Source organism: Copidosoma floridanum, unplaced genomic scaffold (assembly GCF_036245765.1).
Source record: "Copidosoma floridanum isolate Cflo_tuat_1 unplaced genomic scaffold, Cflo_Japanese_pri ptg000020l, whole genome shotgun sequence".
In the NCBI taxonomy this organism is placed as follows: domain Eukaryota; kingdom Metazoa; phylum Arthropoda; class Insecta; order Hymenoptera; family Encyrtidae; genus Copidosoma; species Copidosoma floridanum.
This window is the reverse complement of record NW_028321897.1, coordinates 3,067,958-3,089,310: the sequence shown is the minus strand read 5'-3', so window position 1 is coordinate 3,089,310 and position 21,353 is coordinate 3,067,958. Positions and strand designations below refer to the sequence as shown.

The following is a 21,353-nucleotide window of genomic DNA, read 5'->3' as shown; positions in this document are numbered from 1 at the left end:
TTTATGCCGTGCTATCGTGGGGCGCGTTAATTACTGCTTCGTTGCTACAAGAGTAACGAAATATTTTTTGAATCTATAGATTTTTTTTGAATATTTTACAGCCATTTTTTGAGAACTATGCCCTATAGGCTCTGCAATGCTGTGTTACTATGCATTTACATGCTATCGTCACTGGCATAGTAAAAAACCGCCTCAGATTTAATTGTGACATCAATCACTTACACAGCAAGGGGGACCTTATTTTACATGGCTTCCGAACAATTTGGCCACAGTTGGTAATACGCACATAAGAAATAAGTTTCTCAGAGGTGCGAGCCAAGTGAGTGAAGGCCGAATCTCGAACTCGTGAGCATGTGTTACCAAGCCCCCGAGCTACAAGAACTACAGCCTTTACCACTGTGCTACCGTGGCCGCTTGAATCTATAGATACCTTTATTTTATGAAGTATTTTTTTTTCTGTTTAAGTACGGTTTTATTACATGTTTGAAAAAATTCTATAGAAAATTTTAGCGATATTTAGTAACATGATGTATTTTCACGGGAGTCTCAGACTTTATACACAATTAATTTGTACAACGCATAGAACGATGTTTTGAAATTAAAATTCTTTTACATGGTATTCCAAAAATTTGATACTCTTTTTTAATGTATAGTACGATAAATCCACGAAATCGCTACAGCGAACACGTCGTATAATTTTGTGCGCCTCACTTGTCAACTTTGATAAACGAGTACACACTTAGTGCACATTCTACTTTTAGCAAGTACATGACACTTTTCTAATTAATACGTTTCTCCGCGTACATGTTTTTATCCACACACTAATTATACGTAAATGTTGCAGTTTATGTAACGATACACGGAATTTGAGATTTTTTTTTATGAAGCAATAATCCAAACTGATTAACACGCGTTAATCATGACAAAATTTATGTAATCAAGGTATGCATACTTGCTTGGCAATTCATCTTATCTTATCTTATTTTACTAACATATAAAGCAAAGTCGCTAAAACCGTTGTAATCGCTAACCACGAAAACTACTGGACCAATTTTGCTAAAATTTTGCATACTGATTCTTGATGATTCCAAGATGGTTTTCGCATAGTTTTTTTCTTGAAAAAGTTTATAATAATAGCGATAAATAAGCTCAAAGTTTTGCTAAAATAAGCTAGCTTTGCGCTTTAGTTCAATAGGATCCGCTAAGTGGCGTCAAGATAAAATTGAAGCCACCCGCAATCAAAGATAGTGAAGAGTGGTTATAAGATGCCCCATTAAGTTAACAACTACTGTAGTCGATCGTCGGCTCTACACCAAGAGCAGAATAGTCCATCGTGCAACTGGGCGTTCCGGCTACCGATGACACTCTTCATTCATGGGCAAGCGAAATTTATCAGGTTATACCCCGGATCGCTAAGGAAACCGAGTGCCACAGAAAAATAGGCGTTCGGAACGACAAAGTCTCCGGTGGGATGCCAGGAGATGTGTCTAGCCAGAGCACAACCTTCTTCAACACTTCAGAGCTTTGAGGCCGTGCAACCATCCGACCTGGTGTCGTCAGAGAATTTTCTGCTTTAAATGCAAGCCAGGGAAGATAGCCCTGAAGAGTACGGGCAGCTACAACGGCCTCCTCCTTAGGGGTCGTCCCAACGGCATACCTACAAAAAAGGTAATCTCCAGGCCCACTTTCCTGAGTAACGAAGAACGATTGGTTATCTGGGGAACGACCTGGAGACGAGATATTCTTAGGTCAGCATCGTAGCTCCCTCCTATACGGTCTCCGTATAGAGAGACTCAAAGGATAAGAGTCAAGCTACCCGCAGTTGGCTCTCCATCATCAAGAATAATAATGAGGAATAGCTGCAAGATTCACCACTGGCCCTTTTCAGGGCCATTATAGAGGCCGTCAGACTGTGTAAGGCCGGCCACTATTAAACCAAGTCAGTTATTCACTGGCAGACGTCACGAGCAGAGTTGTTGGTCGCAAGGCTAGGAACCTGGGTGACTGACAACCCTATGTTATCCTCTCGACTTTATGTATTCAACTAGGAATCACCGAACCTCTCGAAGGTCTGCGTTGGGAGAAAGTAACAGCTATAAAGAAAAAATAATAAACGTGAGCCAACGGGACAGTTTCCAACGGGCAAGCATCACGAACCAACCTCTCCACCTTAGATCACCAAAACAACTGATTCTGTAAAAAAAGAAGGTGCTTTAGACATCAACGTTGTAGACGTTATACCAGGAGACGTTGGGAAAGAGCTCTACAACTAGCTCCAAAGCTTCAAACGTTGTAGTTTTCTTCCTGATCAGTGTGGTGCTGCAATAACAGGCCAGAGAAGATCACCCTGAAGTATAGAGGCAATCACGTTTGCTGGAAACTTCAGTCAAGAAAGAGTTTACTTAAAAAGCTCACCGGTCCTTTTCAGGGTCATCGGACGTTGAACTACCTTGCCAACAAATATATCATAACCTTTTAAAGTTGAAAAAATAGCCTTTAGGGCTCACAAGAGTCTCAACTATGCCAAAAGTCACAAGAGGTCGAATTGGAAGGAAAACTTCAAATGCACTTTATGAATAAAATTTTAGGCGTCAAGAAAATGATGAAAGAATTTATTAATTCAGAGATCAGCTTTCCACTATTACCCGCATAGTAATCTCGTGAACCTTCCAGATTTTTAAATAGGTAAAATATGCATTTGTATTTTTGTTGCGATAAAGAACGTAGAGATTAAGCTCCAGGACTTTGTTGCTCTGGTTTAAAATTGTGAGATAAGAGAAAAAAATGTTTTAATTATTTATTTTTTGTGAGCTTTGAATCTTTATAGTTTTAAAAAATAGCCCTGTTCATAGAATATACGGGAGAAACTGCAAATCAACGGCCTTTTAAGGCCAATGATTATTTCATGGCATAAGAAATGCACGGTACTTTTCAGCATAATTATATTTCTTTCACTTTTCACTTAATCAAATGAACTGTATGGATTCTGAACAAATATGTTTTTAATAAAAAGATTTTTGTACTGAGAAGTGTCAAAAAGAGATGTAAAATTTTTAACTAAAAATGCTTCACATTACATGTCAACACATTACGGTGTTACATTTAGTGAGTCTCGGGTAAAGCCGAGACGGGGGGGTCGCTAGTCCCCTATATGACTCAGTAGATGTTCAGAAAACAAATCTTGCGAAAAATCCTTAGCCCTAACTTTAAAAAATGAAGAAAACATTGGAAAATATAATTAAAAATTTTTCTTTTCCCTTGCATGTTCTATAATTTTTAAGCGACTTACGTCAAATTTCCCTCTGAACTGCGAAGATTATCGCCTGCCACAAAAAAAAAGATTTTCCAAACGCAAATGCTTCCGGTGTAATACCAGGAGACATGAAGTTATGAATCAGCTGTTCATCAAGACCCCAACAGTTATAACTAAAATCTTTCAAATTCTTAAATAAATAACATAATAATGTATTTTTATTCATTGTAGAACTAAAAAATGGAGAGATAAGGCTCCAGAACTTTGTTGCTCTGGTAATAAAGTTTGAAGATGGTAATAAAAATTTATTAATTATGAATTTTTTGTCAGTTTAAAATTTTTACACTTTTAACAAATGAACTTTTTGTTTATTACAACGTGATAAAGTGCGAATGAATGGCCCTTCAGTGCCAACAACTATTTTATGTTGTAAGAAACACACGGTACTTGTCAGTATCGTTATATTTTTTTAAACTTTCTTACAGCTTTTTATTTGACCCAAACTTGTTGAAATTAGAATTTTCATTAATTGATTGAAAGAAATTAGAAACACATCACGTGTCAACATACTACACTGTTCTGCTTAGTAAATCTAGGGTGCAGCCAAGATGGGGGGGGGCGCTAGTACTGTATATCTTGAAGAGGTTATCATTGTAACAAGAAAATGTTTATCACCAAAATCAAAATGCAAGTTCAGCATTAAGGTTGAGGTTTCTTATTCATTGAAATTGTATTATTTATCAAAGTTCATTTTATATCAGCCAATGTACTGAATTATTGTGACAAAATGTTGTAATGTCGATACATTCTATGCTTAGAACTTATCATGAATATACACATTGTGCATCTTGAGATAAGAGGAAGTAGCAAAATATTTTTGGCAAACATTGCAGTAAAAAAGATGTGGGTTACGCATGTGACTTTCAAGATGCTTGTTTTGTGCAAAAGATAGTGAACACACGTTGCAACGATATGTGTGTTGAATTTTCATATGTTTCGAAAGACAACTACTTCTACGGAAGGTTTGTGAACACACGTTGCAGCGGTAAGGTCTTTCACCGGAGTGAATGAGCATGTGAATCGTGAGATCAGATCTTTGACTGAAGGCTCGTAAACACTCGTTGCAGAGATAAGGTCTTTCTTCTAAGTGAGTGCGCATATGATCTTTGAGATGACATTTTCGTTTGAAGGCTCGTGAACACTCGTTGCAAAAGTAAGGTCTTTCTCCAGAGTGGATGCGCATATGAACTGTCAGATTATAATGTCGAGTAAAGGCTCGGGAGCACTCGTTGCAGTTATAAAGTTTCTCTCTGGAGTCGGTGTGCATATTATGTCCTGTAAGATGAAATATAAAAGTCTTTAAATTGGAAAAGTTACCTTCATTTGTTTACATTTTTTTGTAAAGTTTAATGATCATTTGGTGCATTTATAGGGCTTCTTACCAGTGTGAATTCTTATGTGGCGAATGAATTCGCTGGAATTAGAAAAAGTCCTTCTACAAAAAGTGCAGCAATGAAGATTGTTTGAGGAAGACTCACCAGCTTCATATTCATTGCTGGAATCCTGAATACCACTTCTAAACATTTTCATAAATGACATGCAACTGCAAACAAATTTACAATTGATTGTTTGGTTATCTATGAGATAAAAGTCTATTTTAGACGTTTATGAAATAAAAGTCTACTCTACGTTTGTAAGCAGTTGAAGGGAAAGACTGTTTGTAGTTTTTTTTTTTTTTTTTTTTTTTTTTTATAGAAATAGTAGTTGAGTGGCTTGGGTGTTTACTTTGAGATATTACTTCTTTCACTGTGTACTTTGCACTACTAGTTTCGGCCAGGTGTAGGCATTACGTGTATATGAATTAGGTAAGTTTTTGAGATAAGCCCTATGGTCCCTTGTTACTACTTTTATAAATAAGATTTTTCATTCTGATTATTCGTATGAGTTAAACAGAGGTTATGGTAGACTCTTGTTGTATCGAAATTGAGTTTCTTGGCACTGATTAATGTTTTATACTAATTATACCTAGTAAGAACAAGAAGGAAATCTAGAGTGTGTATTGAACGTTTTTATACAGAGAAATAAAGAAAAAATGTTTCACCTGATCAATATGGCCTCTACAATATAATGACACGTGTTCAAAGTATTTTAACTATATTAGTTACTACTGTTATTGAGACATTTACGTGAAAAATTATATGTTTTATTTTACTAAAAAATATTACTAATAATCTTAAAGATTTTTAAATTATGGTAAACCCATAAGATGTATATCATAGACGTTCTATAATTTTTGATTTATTTCTTCGAAAATTACGAACTCCTTTTTTTTTAATCAAGAATACAGTTTTTAAGCCTAAACCAAAAATTTACCTTTGTATTTTTATGCACACGGATTGAATGCTTTGCTGCTTCGAATATTTCCACTAATTGATTGGTGATTTTCACTATTTATTTAATGATTAATGCAGTATTGAGTCTTGATCTATTGAGACTTTGGTTCAAACGTGTACTTTACTATTAATAGAGTTCAAAAATCGTTTGTTTATTTACACATACTAAGTCCTTTTATCTTCATGGTGGGAATAAAAAGTTACAATGGCTAACCACTTACAATGCGAAGACATCCACACTTTTCAAGTAATTTTCAAACACTAAAAATATATACTTACCAATCGTTAAGACACGAGGTATGTATTTAATAGTATTATAATAGTTTTTCACTGCGCACATGATACCAGGTGATAACGTCCAAGACAATGCTGTTTTGCTTAAGTCCAGTGCGGTCAATGTAAAACAATTATTTGGTAAGAAGTTTTTGATGTATAATATTTCTCACAAAGTTTAAGGTGCCAACTTTTCTAAGTTCGTAATTACATTTATTTAATGTAATTAAGTTCTTTTTCATACGTTTTTAAGGGTCGGGTATGCCTTCGGTAGAAAAATAGTGTTTGGCACATAAGTGCCATCCATCCGGGGCTTTTTGTGGCTCGAGGGTCCTGCGAAAGATGTTTTTTATCTGATAAAAAACATGTTTGAGTACTTAACTCGGACCGCTAGAATCTGTATTAGACGAATATTAGTATACAACTCCTACGACTGATGAGTAGAAACTCTTTTATTAGGTTGAAAATTTTTTTGGTGTGCTAATATAGTGCATCAAGTTTATCACATCTTAAATCACTCATATCTTAAAAGTATAAAAAATGCTCAACCTGAAGGTTTGTACTTTGCATGCTTTTATAATTAATAACTAGTCATTCTTATAAACACTAAAACAAAGACATGCTATTTTGGATTATATATCAAAAGAAAATAACTAATCTAGCAACAACCAGTACAGCAAATTTGAATCTAGTATTTATATTTATTGTTGTATCTGTGGCACCGTATCATTTGAGAAACAGAGTAAGATAGCTCCGTAGAAGAAAGAAAGAGCTTATCGTCTATAGAGTTTACACGGCGATGACGGGCAAGATGCTTGTCACCTTTGATTGTCATGAGCAGGATAAAATGTGTGAATCTTAAAGACTTATTGTTTAATACGTATTATTATAAAGTTAAACGTCACTTATTTTATCATTTTATCCTCTATTCCAACTGTATTCGATATTTATTCAAGTATCTAGGCTATAATATAAGTATTAAGAATCTAGGCCAAAGTCTTACCTGTATTGCACATAATATATAAGTGATGTAATATTTAGAAGAGCACTTTATCATCATATAGTCATTAAAGACTTTTTGAATATCTTTCTCAGAGTCTGGATGTTCAGGTGGGCCAAAGATAGTAGTGTCGGAGCGGAAAAAAACTTTTTGCCGCCTTCTAACCTCAAAATAGCACCTTCGCCGCTTGATTTAGGTTCTCAGGTAGAAAAATAATACAAAAAACCCGTTTGAAAAGGCTTTTTTACGATTCGAGAGGATCACGGCCCTTACTTGCGGCTCGTGCTTTAAACCTCGAAGTCTTTGCTAACTCGTACGTAATATACTCACTATTTTTATGATCGCGTCCAGAAAATTTGCCTAAGCGATTTTTTTTGGAGAAGTTACTAGATAGTTCTATATTCAATTCAATTAAGCTGTTTGCAATAAGTTGGAGATAACAAAGCATCAGAGTCTATTATTTTCCCTTTTTCCATGCATGTTTCGTCACCAGGAAGCGTATCCATACGTCGTATTGGAATCGGTGGCCCCAAGGTAAGTATTGCAGTTAAATATGAAGCTGAAAGTAAAATCTAAGTCACAGAAGCGAGACACTCAAGTACACAATTAAGGGTCGTCTGTTTTAGTTTTAAAGGTATCAAAGGTAGAATTCGTTATTTTACGGTGACTGTGCTACGATTTGGCCGCTAGATTCGATTTTCTGTGCAAAATGATCTTGTGGCGTTCTGAGCTGATAATTTACATTTTTACCAGTGCTTATAACGATATACTTACTTGCGAATCTTACAGTAATTACAGGAAGAGTGTAAGTTAGAAAAACAGAGGGATTATCAAATTCAAGAGCTTGCACGACTTTTCTGTAAATAGTAATAAGATATAGTGAAGTAAAAGTGTCGCAATATGATTGAAATTAGTTTTATAATGTTTATTAAATCTTACGTATTTTGGTTCAGAGACTTACCTCAAATCATGGGATATTATTAATAAATGTTCACAAAAAGCTACTGTGTCTGTCAATTATAAGTCATCAATGAAAAAACTTAATTTCATTTACGACGAACCTGATAGATTTTTTTAAACAAAAATTTTGAACTCGACAACATTCAAAGCGTTGATAAAGTAGAACACAGTATTTATTCCTCGAATAAAATAATTGAGCTACTCATGCATTATCCGACCTCATGTACTGTAATGAAAAATAAAACTCCACGTTGCTCATAAGCATCCAAGCTCGCAGCATCAAAGCGTTCCAGAGTCAACTCTCATAAAAATAAAGAGGCGCCGAAATTTCGTGCCTCCACTTTAGTCACTGGCTCGGCGCAAAAGTAGCAACGCCGTCACAAGAAAAAAAAAAAAAAAACCGTCACGTCATTCTCGAGCCAAGCTCTTTTCGTCGCGGCTGTTCGTCAAAGGCAGCCGCTTCAACTTCAATTTTCGCACATCTATACCGCGTGTACACACACTCGCCACCTTTATTCGTCACCCGGTGTACCCCACCTCTGCATAAATTGCGTTTGAAGCCGGAGCTAATCCACATGCAAATGACACCCGTGCCACCCCTCCCCCCCACACCCTTTATTCTCCCCTTATTTCGAGCGTATATATACGTACATACGAGCGCCCCTTCGAGTCGATTACGCAAACAGCTCTTTGCAGTCTCTCCTTCCGCACGGTAACCCCCTCGATTTCCCTCTTTCTCGTCACCTCTCGATTTTAGCGCGCCTTCTTCTCGTGGAAGGAGGGGCCCCTGGTGCGAGTGAAGCTTAATGGACAGCGGCGCCACGGCTTTATTAGATTTCCATGAAATCGGATCTTAATTACTGTATGCAATCGGAGAAGGAGTCCCCCCCACGCACTTTGACTTTCGTGCCTTTCGATGCACGAGCGAATCATGGGGATTGGCATGATACTTGAACTTAATTTATCCAAGCAAAAATACGACATGTTTTTTTCCTGAGGAGGTAAAAAATATCGAGATTTGCATTGCAAAAGTGCGTGAGTTTGTTAAAAAAAGGAAGAGTAGGTGTACGTATAAAAGCGAAAAAGTCAAAGAAGTTTTCTCGCAATTAAGTCACCGTGGCGTTTTAAACTTTGAAGATGTTGAAACAACTAGTTTAATGAAGTCTTAAAAAGTTTCGCTCGTGCAAGCGGCTGTTTGCACCAAGTAGACCTCAAAGCTCGAGGCAAGATGTTCGTTAAGTAAAAGAGAAATTCTGATTGTATAACCCAATAAGTGGAAACTTCCGTTAGCACGGCTAAATAGCTTTTATTCTCTAATTCCCGGGTGAACTTGTTTAAGCAATTTGGTGTATTTGCATAAAACTGTTGAAGATGAGATTTTTGTTTCATTAGAAAAAGTCAAGACCTCTTTTCAACTTGCACTGAAAGAAAATTTTGTTGATCTAAATAAACGTTCGTTTGAATGTAAACCAATAAACATTAACTGGAACAAAATAAATATTTATTCAAATTTATCAAATATTACGTTACAGAAAAATTATTTATTTGCTTTCAATTGACGTTATTTGATTTGAGCAAATATTCAATTAATTCGAATGAATATTTTTTGGGTTGTGTTGAAATAAACGTTCATTTGGACTGGCGAAACTTTTTGACGAAAAATATTTTAAGCATAAAATTAGTACAAAGATTATTTTAGAATCGTTATTTTTTTTAAACACTTCACTAAAATAATGATAATTCAACAAGTTACGGAAAGCCCACTTTGAAAGATCCATCAGTCAATAGATCCAGGCCTCTCACTTTGAATTTATAGTTAATGAGCAGTAAGCTTTTAATCCCAGACCAATTAAAAACTCCTTTTCAAACCGAGTTCTTCTACGGCTTTGAGGAGGCTCGAACCTTTTGCTCTGCAGTCGATTGAGCGTCAAGTCAATCAAACAATAGTTAACTCACTATATTGTACTGAGATTTACCAGCAAAGTACTATCAAAATACTTTTAAATACTCCTCAAAATGTCTTGTTCTTCGTATGATTGATGAACAACCTTCGAAATTGCAATTTATTACAAAAAAATTTTAACCCCAACTCATGAACTTAAAACGATAAAAATTCGTTTGAAATTGTTAAATATTCTTTTTTTTTAGTACGTCATCATTTGTTAAGAATTTATGAACATGTGTGCAAAAGTTCGTATGCAGATATGGAGTAGATAACTTTTTAAAATCAATATTAAAAAAACAGATTCAAAAAATCATTGAATAAAAAATGCTAAAAAATTAATGCTGAATTCATTATCTAATGAACCATATACTTTATTGATACTTGATTCATAATAGGTATGGGGCATCCTTGAAAGGAGACAATTTAAAAAAATTTTACTTTTAACTATGTATAAAGAAAAAAAAATCGGGGTAAGCAATTTTTAAAAGTTTTTTCATGTTTCACTCAAGTTAGCCGTTGGATTAACGAATTTTTCTTTACAATGTACGTTATAACATTAATAACAACAATATCTGAATAAAGATGCCTGGATGTTTTTGGCTACATGATTTAGGCACCTTTTTAAAAAATTTTAATTCTTGTTATAAAGAGACCGTCTTTGAATGGCGAAATATCAACTTTAATTTTAAATAAACGATTCCACACTCCAAACATGGACTTGTATAATGATCTTATGTTTCATTAGAAAAAATGGCAATTGATTTTTGCCTGAAAATTGTAATATGTAAATGTAATATGTCTCTTTGGCTGAAAATTTTAAAACGTCAAGTTTTTCGATTGAGATTTTAAAAAGGTGATTTTTTTATTTAGAAAGACCGAAATAGTAGTTTTCGTCGGATAAGTGCCATCGTCTCCGGGGCTATTTTGCGGCCCAAGGGACCTGCGAAGCAGGGCCCGAGGGACTTAAGGTAGCCACGGAGCGATAGCCATTATGTGGCGAATGCTATTTTTCCTACCGATGGCACACCAGCCTCTCAAAAACGCCCGAGATAGGAAAACTACCATTTCTTACCATGGGCCCAAAGTACAACTGCCGCTTAGCGCCTCGCTTTGCGCCCTCGGGTCACACTTTGCGCCCTTGTAATCACTTTGGGCCCACGGGCAGAAAAGTTTTTTGCGCCTTCCAGGCCCAAAGTACTTTTCTGCCCTAGGGCCCAAAGTGATTTACTTACTACCCTCCGGGCACAAAGTACTTTTCTGCCCTAGGGCCCAAAGTGATTTACTTACTACCCTCCGGGCACAAAGTACTTTTCTGCCCTAGGGCCCAAAGTGATTTACTTACTACCCTCCGGGCACAAAGTACTTTTCTGCCCTAGGGCCCAAAGTGATTTACTTACTACCCTCCGGGCACAAAGTACTTTTCTGCCCTAGGGCCCAAAGTGATTTACTGGGCGAAAAGTGTGCCCACGGGCGTAAAATTGCACTTTGCGCCCTCGGTAAGAAAAACATTATACGCGACTCGGGCACCAACCTACAACAAGCGCGCCCTTCGGGCGCTCATGTTTGTACTTTGTGCCCTAGTGACGTAATGTACCATGTGTCTAAAAATATTAAAAGGTTGTATTCTCTACCTTTTGATTTCGATGAAAGTTAATTTAAAAATAATAAAAATGACAACACATGTGCACCTGTAGACACTGTTTTTATTTTCCTTGGATCCAGTTTTGAAAATATATTGTTGGTGTAAGAAAATTCACGAGTTACGAAATAAAAAATGGAACGTAACCCAGGTACATGCATAAAATGTCAAAAAGGACAAAAATATCACTGCTCCTTCATTGACGCCACAATAAAAGAGATAGGCTTAATGTCCGATTTTTGACAACTAACATCCTTAAGAGAAAAAATAACTAAGAGCGATGGGTTATGTAGGGTCAATTCTTCTAAATTCAAAGTTTGGGTTCAACAATCAGTAATTTACCACAAATTACTCATTGATGTACTTATTTTTCGTTCTTAACAGCTTATTTTTATGCTGACGAAACCGAGAACAGAACCAATTAGGTCGTGTAATAGAAAAAAAAAGCTTAGGTTCAGGGTTAAAGCTTGTTGGTTACGTTTTTTATAAAACCCCTTCTCCTGAAAAAAAAAATTCCATCCATCTATGCCAGCTCGCACAATCACTGCACCATCAAAGTGCTCAAACTCGCAATATCGGCCTGACAGCGCTGTACCGATCCCTTTCCACACACACGCATATACTTACTCGCCCAACCTCCTGTATACAACCCTAATTGCCCCTCCTCCCCTCTTCATTTTTCCACCGACGCCTATATTGCACCCGCGTCACAATACGATTCATCGAGCACACGGCCAAAACCCTCCCATGGCGCACCCATACGCGTAAACCCAAACGTTAGACGGGAGCATCTGCATAAACCACTATCGCCACTACCACTGCGAAAACCCCCAACAACACCACCCCCCGTTTCATGTAAATTCCCGGACTCGACGTGTATATATACATATTACGCATACGATTGTATTATAATGTATGCATGCGCTGCACACGCCAACTGCGACTCGATAATCGAATTCGGCGGTCTCTCGCCCATGTATGTATGCATATATATAGCTACCAAGAGTATACCGGGGGTGACGAACTTGCGGCGAAATCACTCGCAACCCCCTCAATATATATATATATATATATATATATATATATATATATATATATATATATATATATATATATATATATGTATACTTACGCTGTAGTGGAAGTTGGCGCGGGAGAAAAGTCAAAGTTGCGAGCACGTTCACGGTCGGTTTGCTTTGCTGAAAGTGGGTCCATGCACATACGCATACATATATATGTGCACCAAAAACTACTTTGGCGAAAGAGAGAGAGAGAGAGTCGATGATTTCCGCGCGTGAATCGTACAAGTTACACGTACTTTATCGAGCGAGGAAACTCACCCAAGTAGACATGGAGAGCGGAAGTTTTGGATGTAGGTTACGGAATGAGGAAGGGTGGGCCACGTCATTTCCGAGAAAAAAAAAAAAAAAAAAAAAAAAAGAAAACCCCCGCGTACGCATCGCTTGGGTAAATATTTGTAAAAAGTATTTCAAGCCAAGCGAGTCGGGGAACACGGGAGGGCACACGCGGCAACTTAGCTCTCGAGCGAATTTCATAAGCCCCGTCTCGGGGCACGAAGCGCATTTATCTCCCACGTCGGAGTCGTATTTTCTGCCGCGTATACGGAGAAATGCTAATTTCGCGGGGGTGTGTATGTAGTATGGACGGAGCCGCGCGAAGGCTTCGTTTCGATTCATAAATTAAGCTTCTTCCGAAAAGCCTGGCGGAGAAAGAGGGCCGCTCCGCAATCATCCCGCCACTTGTTGAGGAGCCGAGGCGACGTCGCGCATTAGAATTTATTGCTCCCCCAGACGCTTTCGGTACACCTGCGCTTGTACATATGCACGGGAATATCATGGAAACGCGAGTTGGCGAGTACGGGGTAATACGTACACTTTTTGTGGTTCATGAAGCTCGTGGATAGAGTCTTGAAATTACTCGGGATGTAGCCAGATGAACCAGCATCTCTTTCTCCCTGATGCGGTTTCCGTGCATTCTTTTGACAAATTCCATCCGCTTGTACAAACTTTCTTTGGATTTGATTCGTTGCATTGTGAGCACTTTGTTTTCATCCCGTTGTTTTGCACCCTCGTGTGCCTATTTGGTTACCATGGCTAGACGTTCATTTTATTTCAATTCCTCATTCATATTTTTTTGCATTCATTACCAGGAAAAAAAAACTCATTTCTTTACCTATACATTTAAAGACCACAAATCGTTGAAAGGAATTTCGTAAAAATATACTGTTACAAAATAATGTTGGCTTCTGCTATTATTAATGTTGTGCAATAAATGGTTAACGATATCCAGTGACATACATTTAGAAGGGCATGCCACATGCCCTGACCTAACTGCCTCGTGTTATTTCTTATAATTTTGGCTAAAATAACAATTGCAATAATCGTACAACCATATCCCAATTTTCCTTATGCATTGAGCTTGGTTTTCTTAGATTATTTTTTTTTTTTCATCAAATAATAATACAAAAATCACAATAAAACTTACAAGCAAGTAATACAAGTATAAAACGCACAATCATTTTCGTAAAATGCACCATGTCAAATTAATTTATCAGTTTTTAATGTTATTAAAGGAGATAAGTATATAATTTGACCTATATTTGGAAAATATGAACTGCAGAACGTTTTAAATCGAAACTATTTCAAAAGAGCATAAAACAATAACATAGGGATGTAAAATTCTACCATCAATACTCAGCATATATGAATGTGTAAAGTTGCCGTGGAATTTTTTAATTTAAATTGTAATCCTGTATTGAAATTCCCGTTGGTGAGTCCATGTTATGTATGAAAATTTTAAGGAGGTTTTGTAATGTTGTTGGTGCATTGTTTAATTAGTTACGTAATAAAAATGCGTATTTTGATTCTCGCTTACACATGAATGAATGTACGCACGCTCATACATACTTTATTTAAAACAGTGTAGTCTTATAGGTAGGTCAACTGAGCAATTACATTATAATTTGAGTGTTTGTCAAAAGATAATGACACCTCTTGGCGCGAACAATGAAATTACCGTCAATTTTGTATTTTTTCATGCAAAATATCCTATTATCAATTATCATGATAATGTAACCAAAATACCAATGAATACAAAATGTGTATCATTTTCTTTGTCCGGCAGGGAGCAAAGAAGACGGCTCGGCATTGGAGTCCATCAAAAAAGGCGTTGCCGAGATGATCGGCACGGCGATGCTTGTTTTCCTTGGCTGTTTGGGATGCGTTGGAAGTATGGGCAATGTGCCCTCGCATCTTCAGATTTGCCTCAGCTTTGGATTCGCTGTCATCATTTCAATTACGGCAAGTTGTGATAATTCTGTTTTTTTTTTTTTTTTTTGTGATAGGCTGACGATGCAATTTCTCATGACCTTATGATTAAGCTCCTTATTTGTAATCTGATTTGATAAAGCTAGTAGTATTTTATGTTTTTATTAAACCAGTTTTAAAACGAATTCATTTTAATATGTTATACATAGTTTGTACTTAAGCGTATTTAAAAAATATCACGTTTTTATATAATAACTTTTATTACAATCTTTTTTTTACAGTAATTATTCCTGAATAAATGAATAAAAAATAAGCATAAGTCAATTATTTCGGGATCGTTAGCCATGCATTATTTTTGTAACTATGTTGCTAAAATTGTCACTCGAAATAGTTTATGTTTTACTCCTGATTGAAACGCGTGACATTCTAATGCTTGTATGAATATTATTAAAATCAATATCATTTTTTGTGAACACTGACTTTTAAGTAATTTAAAATGCCCATATAAAAGTTCAAACCATTATACTAAATAAAAAACTATCTATGTATGCTTTCGGAATTCCATAACCATTCTTGCGTTAGTTATTTTTTACGGGTATAATTTTCAACAAGTCATTTCTCTCGATTTTCTTTAACATCCTATAATCTGATATGTTAAAAGGGTAAAAAATTTTTTAAACTTCCATTTAATTACGATAACAATTGTCTCATGCATGAATTACCTACATATGCAGTACAGATAAGCATGTTATTTTTTATGAATTCAACGTTTTGATTTTATTACAAGCGTAGTTTTGAAAATAATACAAACAGTAGCGAATAGTGACTTTTAAACAGTTAAATTAAAAAAAAAATTTTTTGTTCTCTAAAATATCAAACAAAAAAAAAAGGCTCGTAATAAAAAATAAAGTCCTAAATTGTAATCAACAGCATCAACAAGTCATAGCTGTTATTTCGCCAACACGCATCTCAACCCCATGATTCTATGTTTCAGGCGGTGGCTCACATTAGCGGCGCACATATAAATCCCGCGGTCACGGTGGGAGCGGTCGTCTGTGGACACAAATCTTTGCTATCTGCCCTAGTTTATTTCATCGGCCAGACAGCTGGAGGAATTGTTGGCTACGGGCTTTTGAAGGTAACCTCCGGGGGTATTTGCGTGAAGTAACGATGATAAAAATCTTTCTCCCAACAATGACGATCGATAATGTTTAGTTATTTGCAAAACTAAATTGAGCATACAATAACATGTTGAAAAAATACAATTTTCGTTTTGTTAAGGTGGCTCATCACATAAATGTACTATCTATTTACGCGACATCAAACTATCACATCTGAAAATATCGGGTGCTAAAGTTGCCACAGTTCAAGTAACCTGTATATTTTCATAAGCATTCACCTAATTGATTGAAATATTATACAATATTGCTTCGAGAACCTACATTTTTTGATATCATTGAAAAGTTCATGATTTCTTTTTTCGGTAATTAGTTTTATAACGAGACTTAAAGTATAATTTAGACGATATTGTATCAAATGTTATCAAGATTAAATAGCCTCCTATAAGAGACCACGTTAAACATAAAATTTTTTAGTGATTCGTTTTGAGAAAATTGCCTGGAAACGTGGTTTGAAATTTTGTGAGATGATACAATTAATAGTCAAGTGTGATAACTGCAAGTTTCATACATACTTAAACTATTTTCATTTTGTGATGAGCCACCTTAAGTGCACGTATTATAATGAACTCGATTACACACCGAGAGAGAAAAGTAGTAAAAATTACTGTGGCAGAATGGTAACCTGGTACTGTTCGGTTGTCCAGAGACTTTACTATTTGAACAAAAATTTTTCGGAACAATAATTTTTGTTTTAAGTACAGTGGTTTTTACTGTTTCTACAATAGGAATTACTGTCTAGCAATGAAATGGTAAAAATTAGTTTGGCAAAAGTAACAAGTCCCTAGACGGCGAAATGACACTAGATTATCATTCTATAGCACCGTAATTTTTATTATTTTCTCTCTGTCAATGTATCTATTAATAATCTGACGGAGATAAAGACAAGTAATTAATTATACAAAATTTGTTTATGAGCTCATAAAACACCATTCATCGTTTACCCGTTAGCCCATAAGTCATTCAAAGGATGTATTATGAAAAATATAGTCCCCATACCTTATAACAGTGGATAAATCATTATTTCGAAATCATTGACAACTACGAAATATTCGTGCCAACAGCTGATAACACCCCAAGATCTCCTTTATGGTGCAAGCCCGGAGTCATCGGACAGCTTCTGCGTGACTCTCCTTCACTCGCGGGTCTCGGTGCTCCAGGGCTTCCTAGCCGAGGTCCTAGCAACCGGAGTCCTGGTGTTCATGTCCTGCGCCGTGGCCGACGCTCGCAACTCGCGCAACACCGACTCCACGGCCATAAAATTCGGCTTGGCCGTCGCCGTCCTGTGCTTTGGGTTCGTCCCCTACACCGGCTGCAGCATGAACCCGGCCAGGTCCTTTGGGCCCGCCCTTTTGAACAACATGTGGGCTAGGCACTGGATTTATTGGTTCGGTCCTTTTGCCGGGGCCATCATGGCTTCGCTGTTGTACAAGACCGTTTTCATGCCCAAGTCCAAGGACGTTGTTCGCGCGTCGTCTGACAACGAGGTGTAAAACGACGGGTTGGACGAGTCGGTGAGGTGAGTTTTGCAAGAGTTTGCGGTATTTGTTTTTTGAAGGTTGGCGACTAGGGAATGCATTTTTTTGTTGTCGATGGAGCGAGTTGGGAGCCTTTTATGAACCAAAAGGTTGTTGATCGCTCACGGTTTTCTTAGATGTATATTTTATATTGTTTTATATTATTTTCGTAATGAGGCACCATATAGTTCTTTTCAGAACAAATGCTTAAGCTTTACACTTTCATTTTTACGTTCAAAATCTTGTTGTATTGTGTTTATGGAGTTTAAAAGCTTGTAGGATAAGAAAACGAGGGGTGATTAATTACATTAATATGATTTGACGATATTAGATGCTGCACCGCAGGAATTCCAGTTTTCAAAAGCTTGGTTTAGGGTAATGAGATTTTATGGCTAGCCTCATGCATATCATGGGATTGAGGGGGCTTAGAAAGGGGTGCTGTGAGTTGACATTGCGAATACGTGGATTTTCCAATGCTTATACTTTAAAAATGTATAACTTTTAATAATCATTTTATATTGAGTTACAAGGTTTTAAATTCTAATAAATAGTGAGCTCATAATTCCTTTGGATTCGCGTGTTGCATATTTTTCGACATAAAGAAATTAAATTAACACATGTTCACTGTCAGAGCCACAAATTATTTTCACATACAAGGTTTAGCTTAACTTTTTTGTGTTTTACGTATTCAATCAACTAAAATGTGAAAGTTTTTTGCAAGAAATAATTCTAGTTCTAGTTTAATTTAAAAGTAAATATTTTTTCATATCATATTTAAAAATCATACTTTGAAAATCAAACGAGCCAAAAACTATAGAAGCTACATCTATTGAGGATAAAGGGAAATCAGAGCACACGAGTTTAAATGTAAGAAATGATTGTGGTTCTGCATGATATAAAAATGATCCGTTCGTAACATTTAGTTGGTTCAGTATACGTACACATTTATTTGATACGTTCGATACTTCACTTTTCCGCCCAAAAGAAGGAACAAGCTGTGCTTGGGAAAAAGAGAGAGAGAGAGAGAGAGAGTGAAAAGGTAGTGTAAGGGGGTAGGCACGGAAAAGACGGACGGAAGGAAGCGAGCAAGATAAGCGTGGCGTACCGCATACGCTTCCCGGATATCACAAGCTCGGTACCTACTCTGCCTCTGCAAGCTCTCGGTGCGGCTCTCGAGTAGCGCGTTGCGCTCTCCTTCTCCCTCGATTTACGATATCCATTTCTCTGACTGGCTTTTTACTCCTCGGACTCTCTCTCTCTCTCTTCGGAATGGATGGCAACTTACAGCCTCTTTCGGCGAGAAATAGTGAAAATAAGATTTAGTGGTTCTTGAATACTTTCTTTGCCAAACATTGTTGTTGAGCGTTTAAAAACTACTGGATTATCCGGGAAAAACTGCTATTACCTCTGTGCAACGTTTTGGTTAACTCAATATTTATGTACTTCACGAGTAATTTTGGATTAGAATCTAGAGAGATGAGGAGCATTTTTACTTTTTTACATTGATATTTTTCCGTTTATCTAATCACTGGCTTACTTCGAAGAATCAATATGTTTTGTTCAAGTTTGATTTAAAACCTTCTTACCCAGAGGCTGAACATTTTCAAATCAAAATTTAAAAATTTATTTTGTATATTGCTAAATTATGCATTGTTCATGTCGATAGAGAATACCTCTTTGTTTTTATAAAATACACGAAAAAATTATGATGGATAAAATTAGTTTAAAACGTTTTACAATTTTCTTTTTTTTTCAATCACCCAATTATTTTTTTCAGTTTAAGATATCTTATTTAAAAACAATGTACGTCTCTTTTTTACAGGTATAAAAGGTTGAACATGTATCTCCATCAGTCGTGAAAAGATCATCAACTGATATAGGCAGTTCCGGTAGTGCCGCCCTTCAGCCTTCAAATATGACGGCTCCTGTACGTGCATATCTTTCCAAATTCACTGAACCACCAATCAGTAATTGCAGTGTTGCAAGAAGTTGTCCACGTTATTCGATACGATTAAAAATCAATTTTTTACTGTTGAATTTTTATTTTTTTTTTATTTTTTTTTTTTTAATAAAAAATAATATGAAGACAGAGTCAGCGGCACCAATATCGAAATTTTGTTTCAAAAAGTCGATGGGTATTGGATGATGCAAAATCTGCCAGCGTTCGTCTTGGGGCTGTGTACGCTAAAATTCATTTAATTTTGTATTAGTTGCGACATGGTTTAAAATATTGAAAAAAAGTAAATATTTTTTTTTTATTTTATTGTAATGAGAGTTAGTTCTCATGAAAAGTTGTTTGGCTGCTTATGGAAAGATTAAAAGTCTGTGATTTATACTTTAAATACGAACTAAAATCAATGGCGCAAATTTGATAAGACAAAAATATGTAATCAATATATTTTGTATTTTCTTTACGTACATTTGTATATTTATTGCATAAATGCTTATTTACATGCTTATTAAGACAATATTATAAATACATACATGTTTCGTTTACACTCAAAAAATCATAATTAGATTTCTCATATGGAAAGTGCACGACGATGAAAAAAGTTTAACCGAAAATCTTCTTGAAAATGTAATTAATGTAGCTATATTTGTATAAAATTAATGGGATTTGAGCATAAATATAGCATTAAACACATAAGTACATTGATATTTTGATTTATATGCATTATCATTATGTAGAAGATATATACTACAATAAGTTTTACAACAAAGTAAAGATGATTTTATCAGAAAGGCTATTAAAATTTTATGTAAGTATATCATTAAAAAACTAGTATCATTTTTATTCAATTTCATACTAAAGGTACTTTTACGATATTTATATACTGTTTAATATAACTTAATATATTGATATTAGTTTTGTATATACTTGCCGTGTTTACAAAATATCTTATAAGTTTCTCGTAAAAAAACGTAAGGCAAAAGTTATTGATATTGATGTTTACTTTTTATTGAAAAATGTGTTCAAGTGACTACAACGGAATTTTTATTACCGTCAGTATTAGTTTAGATGCAATTATACACACATTAAATTTATATGTAAAATATTGTGAAAAATATTTTGTATTCTAAAAATGGAAAAAGTCTAGCTGCAAAAGGTTTTTTTTTTAAATAAAAATATGATATTTTGTATAATTTTTTCATTTTATTTTAAGATTAATATGCTCCTTTTAACTTTGACTTTGTTCGCGAGCAGAGTTAACGGAAAACCTAAAAAGAGAATGTGAGACTTGTAATATTTTATAGAGCCTGTTTTTTTGATACTGTAATACATTTTTGACTATACAATTATTTCATACGTAAACGGGAAACACTCTGAAAATGATTTGATAGTGATCATAGATTTTCTAGTGGTTTAATTCAGTTTATTCTAACGTTCGTAAGGTACTTCAGCCCTAGTCAATCACTTTTTTCGTGAAAAGAAAAATCACAACCCTAAATGGCGATTTGATTTAATCTCAATGGTAGTATCGAGATATACGGTAGGAAGATGTGACATCTCAATAAAAACCAAGCATTAATAAAGTAAAAATTACTGAGTACAAGATATTATAAAGTTATAAGAAATACTGCAGTAGCAACCCTTAACAATCATTATTAGCTGTTTACTTATGCTATACCTTAACTTGGCAATGAAAATTAAAACAAGGAAGAAGTAGGAAATCAAGCATAAATCACCCGAATAATCGGGTCTTTGGATAATAATAAACTCCATCGGATATTCGGGAGAATCAACCGAGATGTTGATGAACTAGGACATAATAGTACCGTGGCACCGACTCCCGACACTCAAGTCATAAGAAGTCCCAGCGTCCACAACCACACAGTGCTTCCGCACCATGACATCAGGCTCACGCGATGGGGGAGCCTCGTTTCCATCGTAGAAAACCACTGGGATC

At 35.7% G+C, this 21,353-nt stretch overlaps 1 protein-coding gene across 1 annotated transcript in view; it reads left to right on the top strand.

The window, feature by feature from the left end:
• Positions 1-20,528, top strand: part of LOC106643943 (aquaporin AQPcic-like) — a 52,295-nt gene extending 31,767 nt beyond the window's left edge. Inside the window, exons 3-6 of the mRNA XM_014359275.2 lie at positions 14,608-14,783; positions 15,745-15,888; positions 16,993-17,447; positions 19,268-20,528. Of these exons, the coding sequence (XP_014214761.2) occupies positions 14,608-14,783; positions 15,745-15,888; positions 16,993-17,421 (749 nt within the window). The 3' untranslated portion in view covers positions 17,422-17,447; positions 19,268-20,528. The remainder of the gene's footprint in view (positions 1-14,607; positions 14,784-15,744; positions 15,889-16,992; positions 17,448-19,267) is intronic.
• The last annotated feature ends 825 nt before the right edge of the window (positions 20,529-21,353 follow it).